The sequence below is a fragment of the Hypomesus transpacificus genome, unplaced genomic scaffold (genome assembly GCF_021917145.1).
Source record: "Hypomesus transpacificus isolate Combined female unplaced genomic scaffold, fHypTra1 scaffold_60, whole genome shotgun sequence".
Taxonomy (NCBI): domain Eukaryota; kingdom Metazoa; phylum Chordata; class Actinopteri; order Osmeriformes; family Osmeridae; genus Hypomesus; species Hypomesus transpacificus.
In genome coordinates, this window is record NW_025814033.1 from 763,767 (window position 1) to 788,152 (window position 24,386).

Genomic DNA, 24,386 nt, shown 5'->3' on the forward strand with positions numbered 1-24,386 from the left:
AATTTCATAAATTAAATCTTACCTTCATTAGCATTACCTGTGCTGTGCTAAAACTGATTTTTGAAGTGCTGTTAATATTTCATGTAATTTGTCTTTGAAATTTAACGTTTGCTATTGTTGTTGTAGTTACAAGAGTACGTGACTCCTTAAAAAGAGTGGACCCAATTGGGAATGAGGTGTGGGCCATGGCCAATCGGACACTAAGACGGAGGCAATACTCTGTTCCTGCACCAAATGCAATGTGGCACATAGATGGAAACCACAAATTAATACGGTACATGCTTGAACATACAATATATTGAGTTTGTTCACCCGCTACACAACTTTTCTTTGTTGTACCCTACCGTTCTTTGTGTCAAATAAGCTGTGTATGAACCTTTTTCAAATTGCCATCTGATACTGTGGTACAGCCTTCCACAATACCTTATATATTTTAGAAATGTTTTTTCTTCTTTTCTTTCTTTTCTTACCAATAGCTGGAGATTTGTTGTTCATGGTGGAATAGATGGCTTCAGCCGTTTAATTGTTTATCTGTCTGCTGCAACGAACAATCGGGCATCTACTGTGATGGAGAGCTTCATTGGTGGCATCAACACATTTGGTTTGCCATCACGTGTGCGCTCTGACAAAGGTGGTGAGAACATTGATGTTGCCCAATTCATGGTGGAACACAGGGGAGAGAACTCTCACATTACTGGAAGAAGTGTCCATAACCAGCGGTAAGTTTTCAATAGCACTGTATTATGAGAAAACCATTTCAGGAGAATATAATGGTACTAACAATAGTTATAGGGAAACCTATAAAGGGTTTTTATGTTATTGTTTAAATATTTATTGAAAGAGTTGGAGTATTTCATTTAAATGTGAGTGAAATACTTGCACTGTAGGGCTCTGAAAGTCAAAATAGACCTGAACAGTGTGTAAGGGTTACGACAACATTTTGGAACCAGAGAAATACTTTCAAACATGTTTTTTTATTTCTTCTTTTCTATTCACGTAATTGTTGGATGTTATGATCTTCTCTCCTTTGACCACTAACATAAAGCTTAAAACATAACACTTTGTGTATGTTTAGTGTGTAGTTTGCTTGCATTTTCATACTTTAGGCAAGTACTACACCAAGAACAGGGCCTCATGTATAAAACTGTGCGTAGGGTCAGATGCGCTGTTCAATTTCCTCATTTATTCAGTCCATACCTCATTCATCAGCGGAGCTTTACTGTCAGTCATCATCTAAATCCTGGCTGGATACAAGCTTGTTAGTTACTCGGGACTATCTAAAGTTACCGCTTTTATGCACATCAATATTTTCTTTGAACATTGTTTTTTGTCTTCAATTCTAATTTTAAATAACTTAATTATGTCAATTAAAATTCAAAGCAAAAACATTTTTTCATTTTGTTTCACTTGCCCTTCCAGGATAGAACGCCTATGGAGAGATGTGTACATCCAAGTCCTGGACCCATTCCATGTTCTCTTTCGAAACCTGGAAAGAGAAGGAATGTTGAATCCTGATGATGAGAGTCATCTTTTTGCACTCCACTGGGCTTTTCTGCCTTAACTACAGAGGCAACTGGCCTTCTTCATGGATGCTTGGAACCGTCATAGCCTGAGAACAGCAGGTAGCCAGTCTCCCTACCAACTTTGGACGTCATTCAGAAACCTTGAGGATCCTGAGGAGGTATGTTAAAATGGTTGAGTGTATCATATTAGGAGCCATCTATTTAAAAAATGTATATGTAAAGGAATCATCACCTTAAAATCAAATTTTTCCTTGTTAAAACATGTATATTATAGTTGGACCTCAGTTGAAACTTGACTGAACATTTGGAGTTTGAAATGTTCGTTTCTGCATGTATACACACATACAACATAACAAAAAAATGTATTTGTGAAAGCGAGGGGGACAGCAGCAGACCTGTTCCAGCTCTGCCCATTCTCAATCAACATGCACCTCATTACCATTATTACAATGAGCATCCAGACCAGTCAAAATCTCATGTGTAATCATTTTGAGACAATTACAGAGACAAGATATGTTAAAACATCAGGGGATGACTCCTTTAAGCTTAGGAGAACTGATTGCATTTTTTAAACTGTAATTGTAAATCTTGAAGTGAAACATTTTAAGATGCCATAGGTTTTGTATTGTGTTGTATCCAAACAAAGCCTCAGTTTTCTGAAACAGTTACAAAGTTTATGAAATCTTTAATAATCTTAAAATTCCAATCGTATTTTATTTGTGTTTAGGTGGAGGCAGACTATGGTATTGATTGGGATGGACCGTACGGCTTTGATGACTTTGGAGGTCAAAGGGAACAAGTTGAAGTACCTCAGGTGCAGGTGCAGGTGCAGCTGCAGCGACACCTGACCGAGGAGGACATGGCTAGCTTACCTGACCCCAATGTTCCCTTCTTGGATGCACTAGACATCTACACAGCCACACTACAGTTGATGCAGTGACAGTCTCAGTCTCCCCTTCTCCTATCCAGAGGAACTACAACCACTACTGATATGGCAAGAATCAAACCCAGCATTTTTAAATACCGGCAACAGCATTACAGTCAATTAAGTTCACATGTAAAGGTTATAGTGCATTTTTAAGGTGCATTTTGGAAGCAAGAAGCACAACATTTGTTTTTCTTTTTGAAGTTGTCTTTATTCCACAACCTTAAACATTTGTCAATAAAATATCACACTCCTTAACTGTATGATATTAAAATGTAAACATTATTAAACGGTTTAAGGGGATAGTTCCTTATGGAGGTACTTCTGTATGATTGACTACAAATATATTCAACATGAGCATAGAACTATCTTTTTACAAACTGTTGAAAAATAAAGAGAAGCATCACTAAAATTTACAAACACTACAAACCAGGTGTGAAAATGTGGGAGTTAGGCTTCTCTTACTGCCTACCTCTGCTTTTAAAGACAGTTTCTCAGATCAGTCCAAACCCGAACTCTGTAGATCTCATAGATGCTTCCAGGTTTTCTTCGAATGCCTGGTAACTTTGGCACTTCAGTGAGAGTTTCAGCGTTGTGAGGCAGGTTGAGGCAACTGGCAGAGTAATTTCCGGAGATACTTCAACATAAAGGTGCTGGGGAGGTATACTCCAACCTGTCCAAAACTTCAGTAGTAGGTGTAGTTCCTGAGAAGACCCTACAAAGACAGTCATACCTTTTTGAAGTTTACCCGAACATAATTAGTCACTTCTTCACTGTAGAGTGATTTTTTTAAAAAGTGCACTTTCTGTAGTAAAATAAAACATTGTTTGCAAAATCTTATTTTTCACCAACATGTTTCCATAAATATGGACTCAATGTGAATAATTAGCAACAGCTCTAGGATATGAACAGTGTTCCGAATCCAATCTGTTTTAACATGTATAATCTGACCTTTTTCAATGTAGTCTCTCAAAAAGCCTGTGACCAGGCATGTCTCCTCCACGTTGCTGTGGTCATCCTCATCCTCACTATCTGGCATTGGCCAGATGATCCTTTTCAAGATGGTCTAAGAAGTAAAAACATTTTCAAAGACTATCAATTAAAGGGTATATCAACAGAGTAGAGCTACTTTGCAAATTTCACATTTAGAAAAGTACAGGTAGAAAAGGCAACCTTAATTGTATATAAAAATGGAGGCTTGTTACCTGAATGATAGAACTCCAAAATGTTACACTTAAAGCCTTATTTGTTGTATAATTACAATGACAATAACCATAATGATATGTATGTAAACAGTCAGCAGTTTCTTATGAGAAGCTAATTACCTGTGAGTCCATCACTTGTTCTGCTGATCTTGGGAAAAGGACCTTGGCTAGGGCCGGACGCTCTTTGATCATCGTGACAACACCGCTCTCTTTCAGCCCCCTACGGAGCTGCTTCATTTGTGTTCTTCTCCGTTCAACGACCTACAAAAATAAATTATCAATACGTTTAAGTATAATTTAGATACAGTTGTTGGTGAAAAAAAGACATTATTACACTAGTGAATCTGTTTGTTTTACAACATACTTAGCATAATTATTTGGGGTTGGACTACTTTTAATGTTTTTTACCCAATAAAAAGTTTTTAAAAATCAAAGATGTAAATCCAGACAAGAAGGTAGCCTAACTAATGGGGGGATTTTGTGTATGCTGTATGTGTGTGTGTGAGTTTGTGTAAGTGTGCGTGTACTCTGTATTTATAAGTGCTTGTATATATATGTGGATATTTCAGTTATAATGATAATAATAGAAGCAAAGAAATAAATAAAAATAACAAAAATAATAGAATAAATAAGAAAAAAAGAGAAAAAGTACTTAATTTCATTTATAATTATTCATATACCGCATGCTGTAGGATTTTCTGTGCCAACCACCTCCTGTTGTTATTATTGATGGGAGGAAGATCCCAGCTGAAGGCTAAGTTGTTCACCTCGCATCGTTCCTGTGGGGTCAGTTTTCTCTGACTATCAAGCTGCAATTAATAAAGTAAGGCAATGGTATATCACTTTTATGGTCTATGCTATGTTAAATACGAAGTAAACATATTTGCATGATAGCATAGGAATAATCAATTCAAATGAATAAAACAAAAAGGGTCATGACAATAAAACAACTTCAAGTGACACTTACTACAGACACTACATCAACAACATCTGTATCAGGGCGGTCAGCAACCTCAGGTGCCACAAACTCCTCGTTACTTCCAACAATTAGCTGCAACATTGCTGGACTCAGTCCAGTGAATCGAGGACCTCCATGAATAAAAGAATGTCCTATGGCACGTCCAGCTACTCGGAAAAGGTCTCCATCTATCAGGGCTTTGGAAGTGGATGGGACCTTGTGATCGCCTGTCCCATTGAACAGAAGAGTTCTGGTAGTGTTCTCTGAGAGTTAGAAAAAAAGAAAGAAAAAAAAAGCTGTTTTCTGGTGAGACAGTAGCATTATCCTGAGGTTTTTCAATCGCAGTTCAAGGAAATATCTAGCTCTGATAATGATATACAGTGTCACACAAACAGATTATGGTGAGTCAAAATACCAGACATGAGAGAAGACAATTTTCCGTTAAAGAATACACACAATACGCCCTCAGATGTCAATTTGAGATCAATTTTGGAGACCAACCTTTCCAAATCCAAAAAGGGGCCACCTAGTCAGAGCCAATTAATCCAACCCCACTACTTCTGTTTGAGTTTGAGTCTGTTTGAACTTGTATGCTTTTTTTTTTTTACAAACAATACAATAAACTGTTAAACTCACCGAAGACAAGGTCGAAACCAAACTGGATTTTTTCCATCACCATAGACAGGAAGTGCCGTTTTACACCATCTCCAATAGCTGCATCACCTGAAATACAAGGACGTACTCTGTAGACTTAATAGGAATGTGTAAGGGTCAATTTCAATAGATTTGTATTTCCTGCTTAACTACTTCCTGAAGGTGTGCCTGATCATGGTTATTGTGACTGCTGCGGTAAGGCACATCTGGATTAATCAATTTGGCATGTAATGTAAGACAGGAAATAAAGGAGCTGTTTTAATCTAAGGAAGTAGTGGAGCAGGGCATAAAGCCTATTCAGCTAGTTAAAAGATTTACTTCAGTTTCAAGTTGTAATCACTGTTCTTATTACAAATTTTGCAGTTAAACTCATTTAATGAAAGATACCTACCAGTCAGTATAACAGAAAATGGGCTTGCCCAGTCAATTCCTGTTTTTTTGTAGAAAGTTAGAATCTCTCTTTCACGATCTTCCTCAGTGGATCTGAGATCAAGCCTGGCAACCAACCCTGGCTTGAGTTCAGCATTGTTGAGCAAGTGACGTCGAAACATGTTGGCTGCCTCGTAAACATCAGGCTCTGTTGTCCACTCTAAAAATCACTTAGTTATAAGTGCACAGCAGCTAAAAGTTCCTTCTATTTTGTAAGGACAACATAAATATCAGTACTTTTATTCATTAACTGTATATGGTTATAAACAATAAGACAGTTGCACCTTCAGAGCTGCTACTTTGATTTTCTTCACGTGGATTTTGGTTGCTTGATGAGCTAGCAGCAGCTGAGGTTCCTGCCTGGACCTCTTCTGAGCTTCCTGACTGGGTATTCTCAAGGGTTTCTTCAGCAGTTGAATCTGAATTATTTTTTCTTGGAATGATAGCAGGAAATTGTTAATACACTGAAGAAATCTAAAACATCAATAACAGTTCAGTGTGTGAGACACTAATAAAACACCAAAACAACATTTTTGTGTCAACTGATGTTTTAGGAAAATAAAATGTCGTAGGACTTCACAATTTACACCATGTAGATTCATGTATAAACAAGAAATATGTCTCACTTCTCACAACAGTCAATGTGGCCTTGAATCTCAGAGAAGCTAAATATCTCTGCACAGTAGACACATTCCACCATTGGTCCAGTTGTTTGAGGAGTGAGGGTCACACTGGGAGGATCCTAGCATAAATGAGACAATAGTAACATAAATATGCATCACGCAATCAAACGTCTTTCTTTACATTAGAGCTTGGTGGATTTTGTACAGACATATTTCAGTTGTGAGGGTTACTGGCTGGGGATTTCCGTGCCAATATTCTATCATACTCCAGAGAATCAAATACTACATACTACTAGAAATACATAATACTACCTGCAGGTCAATATCTTTTTGGAGTGGCCTTATGTAAAGCACAGCTTGCCCCACTCCAAGTTCTTTGTTGCACAGGCCCTCTGGAGTATACCCATTTTGTGGGCAAGGAATGATTTCCAAGACCTTAGACCTTGTAGAGCCCCGGCTCCGCAGGAGTTGAAACCCACCACAGTGCTTTAGTTGTGGAAAGTTCAACTCTAGGTGATCGGAAAAGTCAGATGCACCACAGTTTTTATCTGAGAAAAAAAAAAGTATTATAAACAGTTTGGGGGTAAAATGTAAACATTTGAGCTTTATTACAACATCATGGTGCCTTAAAATTTGCTAGCTGACCAATCTTTGATATTTTAAGTATCACAGCTGAGGCATTGGTCTTACTGACTGATGGCCACACCTGTGGCCTCACAACTGGTCTAAATGAGAATAACTCTCTGCACTTACAATTTAATTTCTTTCTACATTTAGTTCATTTTGTCTTAATTTAGTTTACTTTGTTTCAAGCACATGGCACATCACAGACATAAGGCAATACACATGCGTTTTGTTTTATGTCCTTTTGTGTCCAGTTCAGTAGGTCTGTTTTGTCTTTTGTTGGGCAGTTACATTGTTAGTTTGTTCAGTTAACTCACTTTATATTGAGCTTGTATTTCTTGCGTTATGTTCTGTTAGGTTGACCTCTTTTATGTGCCCAAACCTTTATTATATCTTTGTAAAACATTTTTCTTTAGCATTTTTTGGGTAAATAAAACCTCTTTTTTCAGTCAGGTATTATTCAATACATGCTTGTAGACCTACCTGGGAATGTGATTTTCCTTTCCCCTAAACCTGCCCTTTCAAGTGCTCTTTTTGCTGCTGGGGTTGGGATATCACTGTCCTTTCTTTTAGCCAGGCAGCAGAAAATGTGAGTGTATGTGGTCTTTTTTAAATTTTTGGTCATGGTGGCTGGTGAGGTTGACTTCCGTTGTACACCTCGTGCAGGGTAAGGACTGAACAACCTCAAAACCTCAGCTGGAAGAAATATGGAGGGAAGAGCAGAAGATAAATTGAACTGAATTTAACTGTATTTTGAATGTATGTTAATGTATGTTAAAAAGAAGAAACGGAATGAAAAAATAAAATAAGGATAAAGTGTAGTTATATATAAACATACAAACATAAATGGTGAGATAAACATACAGTCCAACAATTCCTTTGATCAATGGATATTTTTTTGCTTAAATGTTTAATGCAGAACACAAGATGGCATGATGTAATTTATTTTCTATCACGATCAAGATCATGCTGAATTAATAGTAGTGCAATATACCTATGAAACGTATACAAGTTTACAAGGGTCTTTGTTGACTGCAGCTTGTTAGTAATGGCCTCCAGGCTTATTACACACTTATGTCAGACTTGCTGTTGTTGACATTTAAGTAAATTGATAAATGGATTACTGTGAACTTGCTAATCTACTGTAACTGTAACTTCAGTTAACAAAAAAAACACTGATGCTTGTCTGGCAGGCCCTAACACTCAACAACAGTGTATCTCGTTGTAATGACATCATAATAAATCGATCTGACAAATGCATGTTATTTTGCTAGGCCCTAGCTTTTCTTGCTAAAATCTTACCTCGAGCATTGTTACGGCGCTCAGGAGCATGTGGTGTTGCCACTGATGTGTTGGAAGAAGGAACTTAGTGAGCATTTGGTGTTGCCACGGATGTGTTGGAAGAAGGAACTTGATGATTTTCCAAAGCAGCAGTGGCCTCCCTCAGTAGCTCTGGCACTGTTTTAGTCATTTTTTGACATGAAGTTGCTCACTCGGTGATGCGTCCTCTAAAGACCCGGCAATTCAATAAATTTCCCGGGAAATTTGCCATGTAATGCAATGCGTATGTGCACACCGCCCCCTACCGAACAAGATGGGTAGCTCGGTCAGCAGGGAGCTGAATAAGAGCGGCTACTGACGTCACTCTGCTGCGCCGCTCAGAATGCATTTTCGTTTTCGAATTATGGGCAGTTCTTTGCTGGTAGAACATGAAAATGAAAATGCAATGTCCGCTCAGTTTTCTTTTTGATTATGGCATAACATGTGCAGTCTTGAGGAAGAAAATGCTAATGCAAATAGGATGATTGATTACTAATTTGATTTATGAGTCAAATCAGTGTTTCCCACACATAGACTAATTTGTGGCGGTGCGCCACAGAATCAACACCGGCCGCCACACATTGCGTTTCGTAAAACATTTTTTTTATCGCTATTTAGGTAAAAACACGCAGCGTATTCGTTCAGCTGCATTTCCTTTCCCTGCTCTCCCTCCGTCTCTTTCACGCACGCGTCTTTCTCACATACACACACAGTCACTACGTCAGCACACGTTAGCAACAATGCATACGCCGTTCTAGTGAGACCGACAGCTACATCAGAGAGCCTTCAGCATTAGTGCCGTAGCTAAAGGTCTAGGAAAGTTGAGGCTACTTTTCGCTAGGTACCGACGGACACGTCTTAATCGAAGGTTCCCCTTCGTTCTTTTGGTGAGAAGTTTCAAGAGCTAGCTACTTACCCGGCGTCATGGAGCCGACCAGTTAAATAGTTATTTAGCACCCTGTATGCAGCGTCACTACCTGCATATGCAGAAATTATTTGTTTGTTGTTGTTGATTTAGTGAATTATTTCGACCCCCCCCCCGCCACATATAGTTTTCTAATCTGTGGGAAACACTGCAAATAATGCAGCCACATTCTTAAAATGAAAATGCGTTTCTGGTAATACATTTGAATTTGAATTATGGTCACGATTTTGCAGCCACGTTCTTAAAATGAGAATGCATTTCTGGAAATGCATTTGAATTTGAATTGTGGTCACGATTTTGCAGCCACGTTCTTGAAAATGAAAATGTATTTCTGGAAATGCATTTGAATTTGAATTGTGGTCACGATTTTGCAGCCACGTTCTTAAAATGAAAATGCATTTCTGGAAATGCATTTTCATTTTCAAATTTTACATTTCAAATTGAATTTTGGTATCTATTTGCTGGGGCATATTTTGAAAATTAAATATCAAATGTCTTTTTCGTTTTCATTTTAATTAAGGGAAAGAATGAGCAGTCTTAAAGAAGAAAATGAAAATGCAAATAGGATGATTGAATACTAATTTGATTTATGAGTCAAATAATGCAGCCACATTCTTAAAATGAAAATGCATTTCTGGAAATGCATTTTCATTTGAATTTTGGTCACGATTTGCTTCCATAACATTCAAGGAAATCCAGATCAGAGACAGGTTGTTTTCGGATGAGAAAGTAGGCAATTACTGTGTCAATGGCAGGATTATTCCGAGCACTTTTTTTTTTTACTTTCTGATACTAAAAGGAACAAAAGAAGAATAGTTGGATGCAGAAATTGGGTATGTAGAAGAGGATGACGGGTGCAAACTGTAATCAAAGCATGCATTTGGTGAAATTCGATCGATGGGTTGCGGTGGTAAATTAAGCTAACAGAGACATAAACTTGTCTCTAATTTACGTTAGCTTGCTAGATTTATGGGTACCTATTGTAATCATCAGTTTTATCATTATTTTATTAATGCTGCCCTAAACTACTTGTGTAACTCAAAAGGTCCTTGGTAAGAAATGCTACAACTTATTATGGAGCCTAAGTTTGAAATTGGCATTGGGCTAGGATAGGGCCTACTGTATAAAATATGTGGACAATAACGACAATGTTCTAGCTAATATGATATTTGTTATGTCCTGTATTTATTACTTATAACGAATATCATTCACGTCTTACTCAACCTAGTCACGCGAAAGTGAACCAAACAAATCCTTTCTGTTTCCTCTTCTTTCTCAATTTTGTACGAGGGGTCAATTGCCTATATGCCACGTACTTCCGCTCCACGGTCCCAGCCACCGCGTTCACTTCCTGTCTCGCTGTCAACGCAACAACAATGGCAACAACAACAACAACATTTTTCACCCGCTCACTCCTGGATCTCCCAACAATATCACTATGTATATGTCAATTATTCTTACTTACCTTACTCTTATCTTGAATGAATGAAGTGAGGGTAATCTTGAAATATGGACAGTGTTAGGATACGACCCATTAAGTAGACTAGACAGGCTAAATTGACTTTTTTACGCTTAACACCTCACTTCTCATCTCAATATAAGTTATGTTCTTAAACTTTAAAGTTCTCAAACTGTTTCATGGTTTCCCGCAGAAAGTCAAGGTGGTAGGGTGAGATTTGCTGATGGACGGGGGGACGAAGTTCTCTAGAGAAAGTTCTCTAAAACGAAGTTCTCTAGAGAAAGGGAGACTGCCGTTGGAATGAAAGGGAGAAAACTGGCGGAGAAAACTGGCGGAAACACGGCAAATATCGCTAATAATAAATTAGACAACGTAGTTTTTGACAACATAGTCAATGCGGCAGGCGTGTGTTGTTAAGGCGGCCGCCTTAACTGCAAAGTGCTGCGGGAAACCCTGTGTTTTAAAGATTGTATACATGGTGCAGTCAGTAATGCTAGATGATGTGTAAGGCTGAGTACTCTTAACAAAGACATGATAAGCATGTATATGTTTGTTGACAGTCAGATTTATCCAATACGTTTTTTTAAACAGTTTTTGGTATTTATAGAACCAGGGGCTTGAGAATTATAGGGGTCTGTCAGCTGAATACTCCACTTTATTTGCTTACACATCTCTTTATGCTCACTGCACCTGTAATGTGTTGCAAATGCAGTATTATTTTTTGTCTTAACACATGTGCATTGTAACAGATTGTGCTGAAGGATTCACACCCTGTAGAGCTCCACAGCTGCCAGTGTTCTTGTGTGGCCGGTACTGTCCTATGCAACCATATAGCAGCTGTCCTATATCAGACTGCTCAGTACTCGCAGCAAAAGCTCACCTCTGTCCCACCAGTGCACAGCTGCACAGAGACAGAACAGAGGTGGCACAAACCAAGAAGCATGGTAACTTGTTAAACTTCACAATACAGTTTTATCTCTGTGCTGGTCTGTATAGTTTGTTTACCTAATAAAAAAAAAATTCTTTCTGCAGGGTATTAAACCAGGTCCAGTCAACGACATGGTGATCCTGTCAGCCCGACCAAGGGAAAGAAGACTGATGGAAGGCATAAGGTTTGTATTGTTACTGTATCAAACTTGAATCACAATCGCTTTGGTTTTATAAGAATTTAAATAATAACAATAACAACTCACCTTTGTGTTGTTTTGCCCTTTTTTCACAGGAGTAACCTGTATAAAGGAGTAACATCACCTCTGCCTGAACCTTCTTGTTTGAATGTTGGCGTTATATACCAGGACCTCCCTGCTTATCTGGCACCCATGATCACAACTATGGCCATCTCCCGTGACGTGCCGCTGGTCGACTCTTTGTTTGGGCCTGTTCAAGAGGGCAGCGTACTGTCTTATCAAATGCCAACCAAGGCAGTGCCCAGAACCAGACTCAGATGCCCCATCTCCCCCACAGCTGCCACTCTGTCATTACAGGCTTGGGCCCTCTACCTGTTCTTTCACATACACCCTACAACAACACCATCACATGGCATCCCTTGAAACATCTATGGAGACAGCCCACAAAATTGAAGAAGCTACGAAAGAACAGAGTTCATGTGCAGAGTGGCACCAGCTTAGGCGGTCCCGCATCACCTCAACCAAGTTCCGTGAGGTCTGCCACACCAGGGCATGTAGCTCTGCTGAAAATCTGGCCAGGAGATTACTTAGACCTACCCATCAGACAGCAGACCTAAGGAGGGGGTTGGACCTCGAACCCACAGCCATTGAGGAATACTGTAGGGTAAGAGAAGTCAACCACTACCAATGTGGGTTCCTTATCCACCCTGATGCCCCATGGATGGGTGCATCCCCTGATGGGATTGTCTTCGATCCAAATGGAGAACCTGTGTTTGGTCTTGTTGAAATAAAATGCCCGAATGTAGCTAGCTATGTGGACTGCCCATATATTATGAGCAGCGGGGGGAAACACAAACTCAGAAAAACACATCCTTACTTTTGGCAAGTCCAGGGCCAAATGTTAATTTCTGGATGTCATTGGTGTAATTTTGTTGTGTACACACAAGAGGACATGTTTATACAAAGGATTACCCGTGATAATGAAACAACAAACGTCATTAAGGAGAAGGTTGACTTTTTCTTTTTTAATGTCTTTCTCAGTATTTACTTGTCTGATTAGTTTCGCTCTGGATAAGAGCGTCTGCTAAAATGACTAAATGTATGTATGTATGTATGTATGTATGTATGTATGTATGTATGTATGTATGTATGTATGTATGTATGTATGTATGTATGTATGTATGTATGTAATGAAGGAAATTAAATGAACTCCTTGGTACATATCAGCACACTATACAAAGATATTTACAATAAAAGCAAATATAAGCACTTACTTAGCCCATGCTTTTCAAGAGGCCCGTTCTCATAATTTGTGAGGAGACAGGCCACGGTGTAAATTTGATTAATGCTTCCAAAAAGCCGAAGGGGTATTACTGAGTCAAAGAATTTGTGCTCCTTTACCCGCCGAATTAAACGCTCAACATGGACCCTGAGACGTGCAATGGCCTGGGTCTCCCTAACATCACAAGCTGACATCTGAGACCTGCCGGACAGGAATGCTGGTCTGTAAACTTTGCACGGTGCAATGTCATCAATGAGAAAACCTCTGTCTACCATGGCAGCCATCCCAGGTTTCAGGAGTTTAAGCACACCACATTCACGTGTGATCTGTTTGTCGCTGATTGACCCGGCGTACAGTCCAGATATGAATGTTATTGCCCCATGTGGGGCAATCCTAATGAGTCCTTTCAGAGTGCAGTGGGACTTGTAACTGGAAAATACCTCACTCTGGAGGAGCGGGGAAGATGGGCACTGACACCTCAACTCCGTGCAGTCAAGGATGACATTAGTGTCAGGGTAGTCCTTGAAATCTGCTGGCAAATGTTCCTGGATCTGCTCCTGGGGTATCCAAATCCTCACCGAGCCAAGCACTGCATGTAAGAAGTTGCTCCATGATGTGATGATCCGACTGACTGTGGACTGATGGACTTCGTACCGGTCAGCAAGATCCCGCTGCTTGGAGCCAAGGGCCAGGTAATTGAGAAATAGGAACAGCTCATCGATGGGCTGAAGGGAGTGGATGGTAGCGTTTGCCTCAGTGAGTGTGCCTCTCTGAGCTTGCCTTACACTCGTCATTGATGGCAGAGAAGGTTCGATCAAGGCCCAGAAACGCATGAGCAGATCATGTGATGCAAACCTAGGGAAACAGAATAGAGATGTGTGCATCTTGTAGATATTCCCATTTTAAAGTTATACACCTTTATTAAGTTGTAAACAATGTGATGCATTCCCAACTATCTTTTGTCATGAATTTCACTAACATTGCAGGTACCGGTAGACATTATCCTGATATTAACCACAGAAGAATTCACCTGGCATGACGTTTGAACAGTAACACAATGTTGGCATGTCGACTGTCCATGTGATGTCGATTCAACCTGTAGCTTCTCATGTAGCGAGCTACTTCAAAGCTAACAAGCACAACAAAAGTAGCTCGATACACGCTACAGGTTAAATCGACATCACATGGAGACTTAGCTTGCTACATTTACTGGTAGCTTAGCTCACTACATTTTCCAAGTAGCTTACCCAACACTTATTTTTAGGCTACACATAGCCACGTACCCAATACACTGTCCTCTACAATCTAGGTAACATTAGAGACATTTCCTTGGCACTGAGTTAATAGGCTGAAGTTGCCTTACCTGGTGAAAAAACGGATGTCTTTGTCCGAGGAAGCGAAACGGTGGATGCCGAACCTCTGCGTCAACGTAAGTCTCTCGACCTGCTGTCTCAGCTGGCGGGTTTCCTCTTGAAGAGCTGCATTTTCCTCAAGCACCAGGTCCACAAATGCGGGATCGGGACCCACGGCGTAGTCATGGTCCTCTTGGCCTAATGCGTCTGCGCTTTCTGGAAGGCTCTCCTTAGGTGGCGGTCTCGGTCTTCTCTCCCAGACACCCGGTCTTGGAGGGGGAAGGGAGAAGTTGTTCCACTGAAATAATGCTGGAACAGCTCCCTTTTTAAGTAATCGCCGCCCGTTCTCTGATGTAGGCTCTCGTATATCCTCCTCTTTAAAATGCCGACTACACACCCGGGTGTGAGGTGTAATAACAAAGTGACCCCTGCGGATGACGACTACCCATTTGCGTCTGAGCTCCTCATCCACAGGAAAGGTAAAAAAACTAAGCACACCGTTGTACTTACTTGAGTTCTGGCATAAAGGCACACAACAGTGTTCGGCAGTGGTACCAGATTGTCGCTGATATCTGAACTTTTTCGTTGATTCTTTTCTCTTGACTAGCTTTGGACAATCAATATCGACGATGGATGCCATTGCAGCGGAAGTAAACGTGGTGACAGAGTTTTGGGCGGAAGTACGTCAGCTCACCGTGGCATATAGGTACAGCCAGCGGGTCAACATATTTTTTGGATTTGTGTAAAACTTAGAATTTGAGTGAGACCGCGTCTAGTTTTGACTTTGGCCTCAGAGTCAGACTCAGGTTGCACACTGGCAGTGTGCAGTACTGTCTTAAATGCCACAGCTATGGCTAAACTTAATTAGTTATGTCAAAAAAAAAAAGTTCTAATTTCCGGCGCTTTCAAACCATCAGTGAAGTGTGGCTAGCAACAGCAGCTAGCTTGCCTCTAGCAAACTTCTTTTGAATTTGCCATGTAAAACTTATTTACGTTTTGGGGGGCATATTTTCAGTTAGAAAACGGTACTGTTTGAATCGCAATTCCATCTGAAACACTGCCAGTGACAACGTTTTTACAGTAGCTTGTTTCAAAGGGGGTTCGCTTGTTTTAAAGGGGGTTCGCTTGTTTCAAAGGGGGTTCTTAATTGGGGTGTGCTTGCCTTCGGCGAGCACAAACCATTGTTATCTCACATATATATTTATTGTATTCTCACAATTGTTTTTCAACTTCTCAGTTCTTCCGCCGTTTTTTGGCCTTTAACTAGTCCTGCATACTTTCACCGATTCTTACAATTTTTGTATCAAAACGTTTGGCTCCTTCAGGAGATGATGGCTATGACTTTTGGTATTTCTCACTTTTACACTTTTTAAAAAATTAAGGTTTTTGTGCAAATTATTCTCCCATTAAAAGTAATGGTAAATCCTTTCAAATCATTAAAAAGCTTCCTCCTCTTTCAAACTTAACCGCTTCAGCATACTTTCAGCTAGAGACACCATTCAGCCTTTAAAATGTTCACAAGACATTCAGCTATTCCCAAATGATTAATCTTTTTCAAATATTCAGCCAATTTTGATTCGTGACAGTTTTAAATACATGAAAAATGTAGCTCCTTCTTGATTTTTATGATTGAGCAGCCAGCAGAGTGGCACACTCACAGACATATAAAGGACATCTCTGGTTACGGCAGAGTCTTGGGTCTCGGACAATATCCATATTGTTTGGAATGGACGTATAGTTTTGCGTCTAGGTTAACTTGTTTGAGGTGTGGATGCTAGGTAAATGTTGGTTATTCTCTGCCCAGCTTGTTAGCGAGCACAGCTGCTCCATTGCCGTGGCAACCAAACAAACACACACCAGGAAACTAAAAGGAACACGTTTTCGAAACTGCAAGTAGAGTCTATTTCTGACTGCACAGACATAAAGAATATCTCTGGTTTCGGCAGAGTCTTGGGTCTCTGAAAATATTCATATTTTTTTGATTGGACGTACAGTTTTGCATCTAGGTTAACTTGTTTGAGGTGTGGATTCTAGCTTAATTTCTGTAATTCTCTGCCCTCAGGTTTTTGTGCAAATTTTTCTCCCTTTAAAAGTAATGGTTAATCCTTTCAAATAGGGCTGGGCGGTATGACGGTTTATACCGTGCGACGGTAGAAATGTGTCTACCGGGAGAGATTTGGGTATACCGTTTCAACCGCGGTATACTTTTAACTATATTACACGTGTCAATTAAATGTCTGGTTGTTGTATTGTATATAAGCCATCATATAAATCGCATTCTTGCGATATTCAGAATTGTAGTTTAACTTCTATTTGAATTGCTATTTTCGTTTGACCTGAAGCACATTTGCGTTGGTCTGACGGAAATTTCAATGTGGAGTGTATTTTGTCTAAGCAGACCACATTCATGCCGATGCTAATTACTTATATATTTGATGTCCCATTCTGCAGGTAACCAATTCGATTTGTTGTTCAAGTTTTATGTCTCGCGCTGTAAAATTCTTGTTGTAAAATTACACTGGTTGCGTTGCTAGCATTCTTGATCTAGGACAGGGGTCGCCAACCCAAAATGTTGAAAGAGTTATATTGGACCAAAAAAACAAAGAACTATTCGGTCTGGAGCCGCAAACAGATTAAAAGCCTAATATAAGCCTTATAATGAAGGCAACACATGCTGTAAGTGTCTATATTAGCTATATTAGCCTATTATCAAAATGATAAGTAGGCTACAAATACCTAATGAGCATTCATTAAAAAAGCTAGCTAGCTTCCGTTACCTAGCAACCTAGCATAACACTCGTAGCAATGCTACTTCCTGCTAGTGTTACTTGTTAGCCTCCTCATTGTAAAATTTGAAGCCATATGATAAAGATTCCATAGTCGATAATATAGATAGGTACTTTATTAACCCCCGAACGCAAATTATTGTGTCCAGGTAGACAGATAGCTAGAAAGCTCACGCAGTCCAGAAAATCTTTAATCGATAAGTTGTTTATTGTAGCTACAGTACAGTTTGAGTCTTTTGTTTTTAACTCAAGTGTTGTCTCATGTGAGGCAGTTGTTTTTGTTTGTAATAAATAATTGAGTGTGATGATGTACGGTATGGTTATTTTGTACCATTTTTTAATTGAATTTACAGAACAATTACTATACGGTGATATATACCGTAACCGTGATATAAAATTACTCATACCGTGATAGAAGATTTTGGCCATATCGCGAAAAGTGATTTGTGGCGAAAAGTGCCTTTAGTCGACAAAGGGTAATCTGTGCTAACTACGTCACCACGTTAGCAACGACGCATGGATACAACGTGATAGAGACGTTCTAGCACGCAAATTGGAGCTTGGATTACGAGTGAAAAATACCACCCCCAGAAAATCCCAACCATTTGGCTTTGTTGAGAAAGCGATTTCGAGTGGAACTGCCATCTCGGATTTTTTATTTAGGTCGTTAAAGTCTTTGTAAAGTGAGCGAGTGTGGGTCGCCCACCTAGTCTTTTAGGCGGCAGCCATGCTAGAGTAGTATTTTCGTAGCTAATTTTGTAGTTCAATTTTACACGAAAAAACTGAAAGATGGAAATGTTATGACAATATGACTATTGTGAAGACAGCCAGGTGGTTAGATTTGTATACAGGTGGCTGTTAAAACGTTGATTTGTTTGCTAAGTGAGAGGCCCGTCAACCTCCATGGACGATTGCGGCAGCTGTTGTCGATCTGCGTCTGATGAGTATTTTCATAATTTCGTACCAGGGTCAATTCTACATCAAAAGGGAGAGCAGTGTTTTAAAGATATGGCGATTGAGAAGACAGCCAGCGGGTCAGCATATTTTTGTGATTTGTGTAAAACTTGGAATTTGATTGAAACCGCGTCTTGTTTTGACGTTAGCCTCAGAGTCACAGACTCGGGAGACGTTCTAGCACGCAAATTTGGAGCTTGAAAAATACCACTCCCCAACATTCTCAACCATTGGACTTTGTTGAGAAAGCGATTTCGATTGGAACTGCATCTCGGATTATTGAGTTAGGTCGTGAAAGTGTTAGTAATTTGAACGAGTGCGGGTTGCCCGTGAGACCGCCTAGTCTGTTAGGCAGCAGCCATGCTATAAAGCGTCATAGTAGTACTGTATTTACGTAATTTTATAGTTCAATTTTACACGAAAAAACTGAAAGATGGAAATGTTATGACAATATGACTATTGTAAAGACCCTAGGTGGTTAGATTTGTATGCAGGTTGCTGTAAAAACGTTGATTTATTTGTTACGTGAGAGGCCCGTCAGCCTCCATGGACGATTGCGGCAGCTGTTGTCGATCTTTCCATTGCTTCACAATCAAATCCGTTCCACTTTATCAGTAGGGAGACCCATAGCAATAGAATTCCACTCCACGTTTTCTAGAAAAACAGCATCACGCACGCAGATGCAACTCCCATAATCTTTGATCGACGCATCGCGCTTGTAGCTAGCATTTCAGACATGACTGTTCCACAGACGAGATGGACATAAGGAGGGTTTTTTCAAGGAAGAGGAAAGTAAGTTAAAGTTGCCCAGTTTTCCCTTCAGTGGTCAAAGCACCCTTATCTTATGAGACATTCTCTGACTAAAATAGCATTAGTTAAGTCACAAAGATCCTTCTGCAAACATTATGATTATTGCTAGATAAGCAAGCTTTTTACCTACATCTAGCACTAGGCAATACCATACTTTATTTACCCATTACAAGTGGAACAGCATTTGTTGATTTCTTAATCTGGGTCTGAAATATGTTGTGCTTTTAACCGTGTTAAGACCTAGGTGTCTGTTTCAGGCAGAAATAGATGACAAGTATGTTTTTTCCAAGTAGCTACAAAATAAATTGCTGGTGTTTTTTATTTATTGCCATAACAACCGTGAGCTAATCGCAGAGTTAACCTTAGTTTACATGCTAGTTTTTCTAACGACTGAAAAAAAGAAGAAAAATACCTTTATTTCAGAATTGTCTTCCAATTTAAATAAAGTTACTCAACTTGTAATTTTGGCAATTTGCATAATGTAATTGCTACATGTTAGTCTGTAACATGAAGGCAAAACTGATTCAACCATTAAAACCATATACCCTCTGAAAGTTTATAACCTCAGGATGTTATCTAATGAGATGAGACACGTCCATTTCTTCATATTAGTGTGCTGCCCATGCATAATAAATTCGGTATTGGTAAATGAAGTAGGCTATATGGCTGATACTTTTTTGGGCTGTGCCATTTAGGGAAACTGATTCAACCACCTAAACCATGTATTTTCTGAAAGCTTACATCCTAAGGATGTGATCTGTGGAAAAGACTACAGGTTTGAACACAAATTTGATCATTTCTGAACTGTCCAGTCATGCTTTAGGGAGATGCGATTTTTTTTTATGTAACCTACATAATAATTAGGCTACTAAACCTATACCAATTGTGAATTGTATATGCTGATAACATTATTTACATCTCAGAAATCTTCATATGAAAAATCTACATTAAGCTTATTATTATCAATATGAAAGAATGCTCAATGCATCTCCATGTCTCCTGATATAGGTGGTAGAGATTGAGAGTGAGTCAGAGGCAGGGGCAGCATGCAGGGGTAGTGGAGACAGCTCTGTTACTGAGGTGAGTGCTGAAAGGTGACAGGTAGTTGAAGATGTCCCATTGCTTATTGTGAAGTTTAGTTTTCAAAATATTTCAATATCCAGCCCCTCAGTATATGTATAACAACTATGGTAAATAGTTGTGGTAAATGCACCAGAATGCGGGAAATCGCATCTACATCTTTAAAAAAATTATAGGGGAGAAACCCCCCGCATAATGTGCCTCCCCCACTCTCAAAATGCTGCTGACTCCCATGGCTACAGTACTGTCTTCAATGCCACAGCTATGGCTAAACTTTATTATGTCTTATTACACGGCTGTTCTTTAATGCTGTAGAATGCTCCATTCACTTGAATGGGGCTTCCCAACGTTCTGCGGTGAACAATTTTCTCATATTTGACCGTTGCTATGCACATTTGACCGTTGCTTTGCACATTTGACCGCTGTCATGGACTCAGTCATCCTCACTAACTTTTACAGATGCACTATAGAGAGCATTCTGACTGGTTGTATTACAGTGTGGTATGGGAGCTGCACAGACAGGGACCACAAGGCCCTACGAAGTGTGGTCCGTTCTGCTGAGTTCATCATCGGCAGGAAGCTCCCAGCCCTACAGGACACCTACCACACGCATTGCCTAAGGAAAGCCGGCAGGATTCTAAGAGACTGTTCCCACCCATCCTTCAGTCTCTTTACCCCGTTGCCTTCTGGCAGGCGTTACCGCAGCATCCGGTCGCGCACACGCAGACTGGACAACAGTTTTACCCAAGGGCCATCAGGCTTCTGAATGGACACTGATATGGACATTGATTTACTGCACACTAATCACTTATACATCAGTAACATTGCACTACTGTACCTCACTGTACCTCGCCAACAGGCTCCTGTTTGGTCATTGACATAGTACTCTGTTGCTTAGCAACGTCAGCTGATTTGAAGCCTAAAAATGTTCAAAGTCTATGAAGTTCAACGTCTTTGGCGAACTATTTCTCTGCTGATCAACAATACGAATGGTAACAAATACTGTAAAAAGACACACTGTGTTAAGTTATTTTTGTTGGCAAGTAGCCGTGTAATAAGCGAAATAATGTATAGAACGCTGGTCATTATTGGGAACATAAGCCCCTTCAGGACAAAACAAAACCCCTCTGCTTCGCGTCGGGGTGCTGTTCGCCCTGTCGGGGCTTATTTTTCCGATAATGACTGGCGTTCTATACACTATCCCTTACAAAAGAAACATTCTCATTTCCGGCGCTTTCAAACAATCAGTGAAGTGTGGATAGCAATGGCAGCTAGCTTGCCTCTAGCAAACTGCTTTTGAATTAGCCATGTCCCCCTAAATTAATATCGAACTTATTTACGTTTTGGGGGGCTTATTTTCAGTTAGCAGATGGTACTATTTGAATCACAATTCCATCTGTAATACTGCCAGTGACAACGTTGTTACAGTAGCTTGTTTCAAAGGGGGTTCCTTGTTTCAAAGGGTGTTCTTAATGAATTACGCAATATGAGTAGGCTAAATGCTTGAAAATATCACTAGAAGGGAAAACGGACCCACCTGCAACCGACGCAAGCAAGCACACCCTACAATCTCCCCTGAAATATTACCCTCTCTAGTTAATTATGCAATATGAGTAGGCTAATTGCTTCAAAATTTCACTAGAAGGGCCCATGTGAAAAAAAAGTATACTTAAGAGTATTTCAAGCATATTCACATTTTCAATAGTACATTTTTAATATACTAAGAAAAAGTGTACTATCTGTGAATATATAAAAAGTATACTACCATCATGCTTTTACCAATTTTAACGTTAATACGTTGAACACACTTTACACTGTAGTACACAATTGTACTACAGTACACTTTTAGTAAATATATTATAAAAAAATATACTTTAAGTAAAACGTATATGTAATTTCTAAAGTGTACAACTGGAACTTTGCGTTTAAACATATTATTTGTATATTTTAAAATGCATGCTAAAAATGTACTTTGTAACAATGCACTTAAAGCTTACTTTAAAAATAAACATTTTAATATGCTGAAATGTTAGGATATATTAAGTTACTTTCGAAGTCCCTTGATCAATTCAGCCTTCAATGCACTGGTATACATTTGCTGTACTGTAGTGTGTAGTAGAGTAAAGTACCTCTTTTTTTTTACAGTTTTATTGTGCTTGTACGGCTTCTATTTCGAAGTGGCTCATAGTCCGGTTTTAGAACAAAAAAGTGGCTTCTTTCAAGATCTCTTTTTAATGCTCAACACTTAAACGGGGGCTTATTACTTGAGGAATTATTTTCGGTATCGTCTCAGTTGCACTATCAGGGCTTGGAAATACAGTGACTTGCTAAAGTAGGCAAATGGCTAGTAGAACATAACATTTCATAATAATTTCAGTTAATCAAACAGCTGCAAGACCCAGTGAAATGTTATAGGCTAGCTAGCAAGCTAACGCTAGCATCGCTAACATAACTAATTCAACTTTGGTAGTGTAAACAAGCTCTTTGTAAGCTCGTTTTAGATATAATTGTATATGATCGTGTGGACCATGAGACACGGACGCGGTATCTTTTCAAAACTTGTATTTTACCACTGCTCTTCTTGACATAACCATTCGAACAGCCCTCACTGATTTCACGTGAACTAATGGTTTCAGCATCAAGCCTAAAGCAACTTCCGAGGGACAAAACACCCTTGTCCTTTGTCACATAGAAAGGTCTGCTACAATAGGCTATCCTCATGATTTGCAAGGTAGCTAACTAAACTTTAACAAAAATAATTTCGTAGACATAACAATGGATTCTTCCACTAAATTAGTGACTTGGCTTTATTTCTGGAGATACTAGTATCCACAACCGAAGTATGTTACACAATGCTGTAAAATCGCCGACACTCGTGCATTGCTCTTGGTACCCAGAATGCCCTGCGGCAAGATGAAAAGCTACTAAGTTAAGGGCATTAGCTTGGTTAAATAAGCATTGTTTGGAGTTCTATTGTTGTGTTCGTTTTGTTTTGATATGTGTAATGCTATGGTCTATAGTTTAGATAATTTGAGTGTTCACCCTGATTGTAAATGTTGTCTAGTTAGATAGCCATCCGTTACAATCAGTGCAACTGCAAATAATCCATCATGTGAATTGCTTTCGCTCAACGTTGGCTAAACAGTGGTACGTTTGCATTGAAAGTGCCACTTGTACTCCAGTGCGCTTCGTACTCTCACTTTGACGAAATGTCCCCCCAGGGTCCAGGCAAAAAAAGTAAATGTTAAGAAACTTAATCATAGCATATCGAGTATACTTGAAGACTAATTAGTTAAAGTATACTTTAAGTTATTGAATGATCAATTAATTTGAAGTGTGCTATTTTGGAACAACTTATTTTGTATTAAATAATGTATATGGCCGTATACTTAAAGTGTACTAAGTATACTTGAAGTTGTTCCACTTTAGCACGTAAAAGTGCACTTAATATACTTTAAATTGTGCTTAATTTAATTACAACTTAAATACATTTAATACAAAATAAGTTGTTCCAAAATAGCACACTTCAAATTAATTAATCATTCAATAACTTAAAGTATACTTTAACTAATTAGTCTTCAAGTATACTCGATATGCTATGATTAAGTTTCTTAACATTTACTTTTTTTACCTGGACCCTGGAGGGACATTTCGTCAAAGTGAGAGTACGAAGCGCACTGGAGTATAAGTGGCACTTTCAATGCAAACGTACCACTGTTTAGCCAACGTTGAGCGAAAGCAATTCACATGATGGATTATTTGCAGTTGCACTGATTGTAACGGTTGGTAGCAGACGTGTAGACAGTCTGGGTGAACTCACTGAGGCTGTGACATCATGCATTAGCTTCTGTGAGGACTGCTGTATACTAACACGCACCAGGGTGAGCTTCAACAACGACAAGCCCTGGTTCTCAGCAGAGCTGAGAACGTTGAGGTCAGACAAGGAGAAAGCTTTTAGGATTGGGGATAGAGACAGATTCAAGGAGTCGAAGAACAGGTTAAGCAAGGAGGTGAGAGTGGCTAAACGACTGTACTCTGAGAAACTTAAGCGTCAATTCTCTGCTAACGCCTCTGCTTCTGTCTGGAGAGGGCTAAGGCAGATCACCAACTACAAGCCCAGAGCCCCCCACTCCACTAACGACTCCCGCCTGGCCACCGACCTGAACAAGTTCTACTGCAGATTTGAAAGACAATTGGACAGTCCTGAACTACCCCTTCCCACCCAGGACGCCTCCCCCCTCCCCCCCTCTACTGTGACGACTCTCTCCATTCAGGAGGGTGAAGTCAACAGACTTTTCAAGAGGCAGAACCCCCGCAAAGCAGCTGGGCCGGACTCTGTCTCTCCTGCCA

General features: G+C 39.6%; 2 protein-coding genes across 3 annotated transcripts; both read right to left on the reverse strand.

The window, feature by feature from the left end:
- Window positions 1-2,942: 2,942 nt before the first annotated feature.
- On the reverse strand, window positions 2,943-7,448 carry LOC124465559. The gene is made up of 11 exons (XM_047017420.1): window positions 7,425-7,448; window positions 6,630-6,865; window positions 6,321-6,436; window positions 5,979-6,127; window positions 5,657-5,854; window positions 5,248-5,325; window positions 4,621-4,874; window positions 4,334-4,462; window positions 3,774-3,914; window positions 3,400-3,514; window positions 2,943-3,163 (listed from the first exon to the last, which is right to left on the reverse strand). The coding sequence occupies exons 3-11, from the start codon at window positions 6,392-6,394 to the stop codon at window positions 2,943-2,945; spliced, it is 1,359 nt and encodes a 452-aa protein (XP_046873376.1). The 5' UTR covers window positions 6,395-6,436; window positions 6,630-6,865; window positions 7,425-7,448.
- A 5,483-nt stretch (window positions 7,449-12,931) lies between these two features.
- Window positions 12,932-15,084, reverse strand: LOC124465565. Of its 2 annotated transcripts, XM_047017428.1 has the most exons (3): window positions 14,917-14,985; window positions 14,418-14,675; window positions 12,932-13,909 (listed from the first exon to the last, which is right to left on the reverse strand). In XM_047017428.1, the coding sequence occupies exons 1-3, from the start codon at window positions 14,928-14,930 to the stop codon at window positions 13,018-13,020; spliced, it is 1,164 nt and encodes a 387-aa protein (XP_046873384.1). In that variant the 5' UTR covers window positions 14,931-14,985; the 3' UTR covers window positions 12,932-13,017. The 2 variants fall into 2 exon arrangements, with proteins under 2 accessions (XP_046873384.1, XP_046873383.1); XM_047017427.1 differs by having other exon boundaries at window positions 14,418-15,084.
- Between the last annotated feature and the right edge of the window lie 9,302 nt (window positions 15,085-24,386).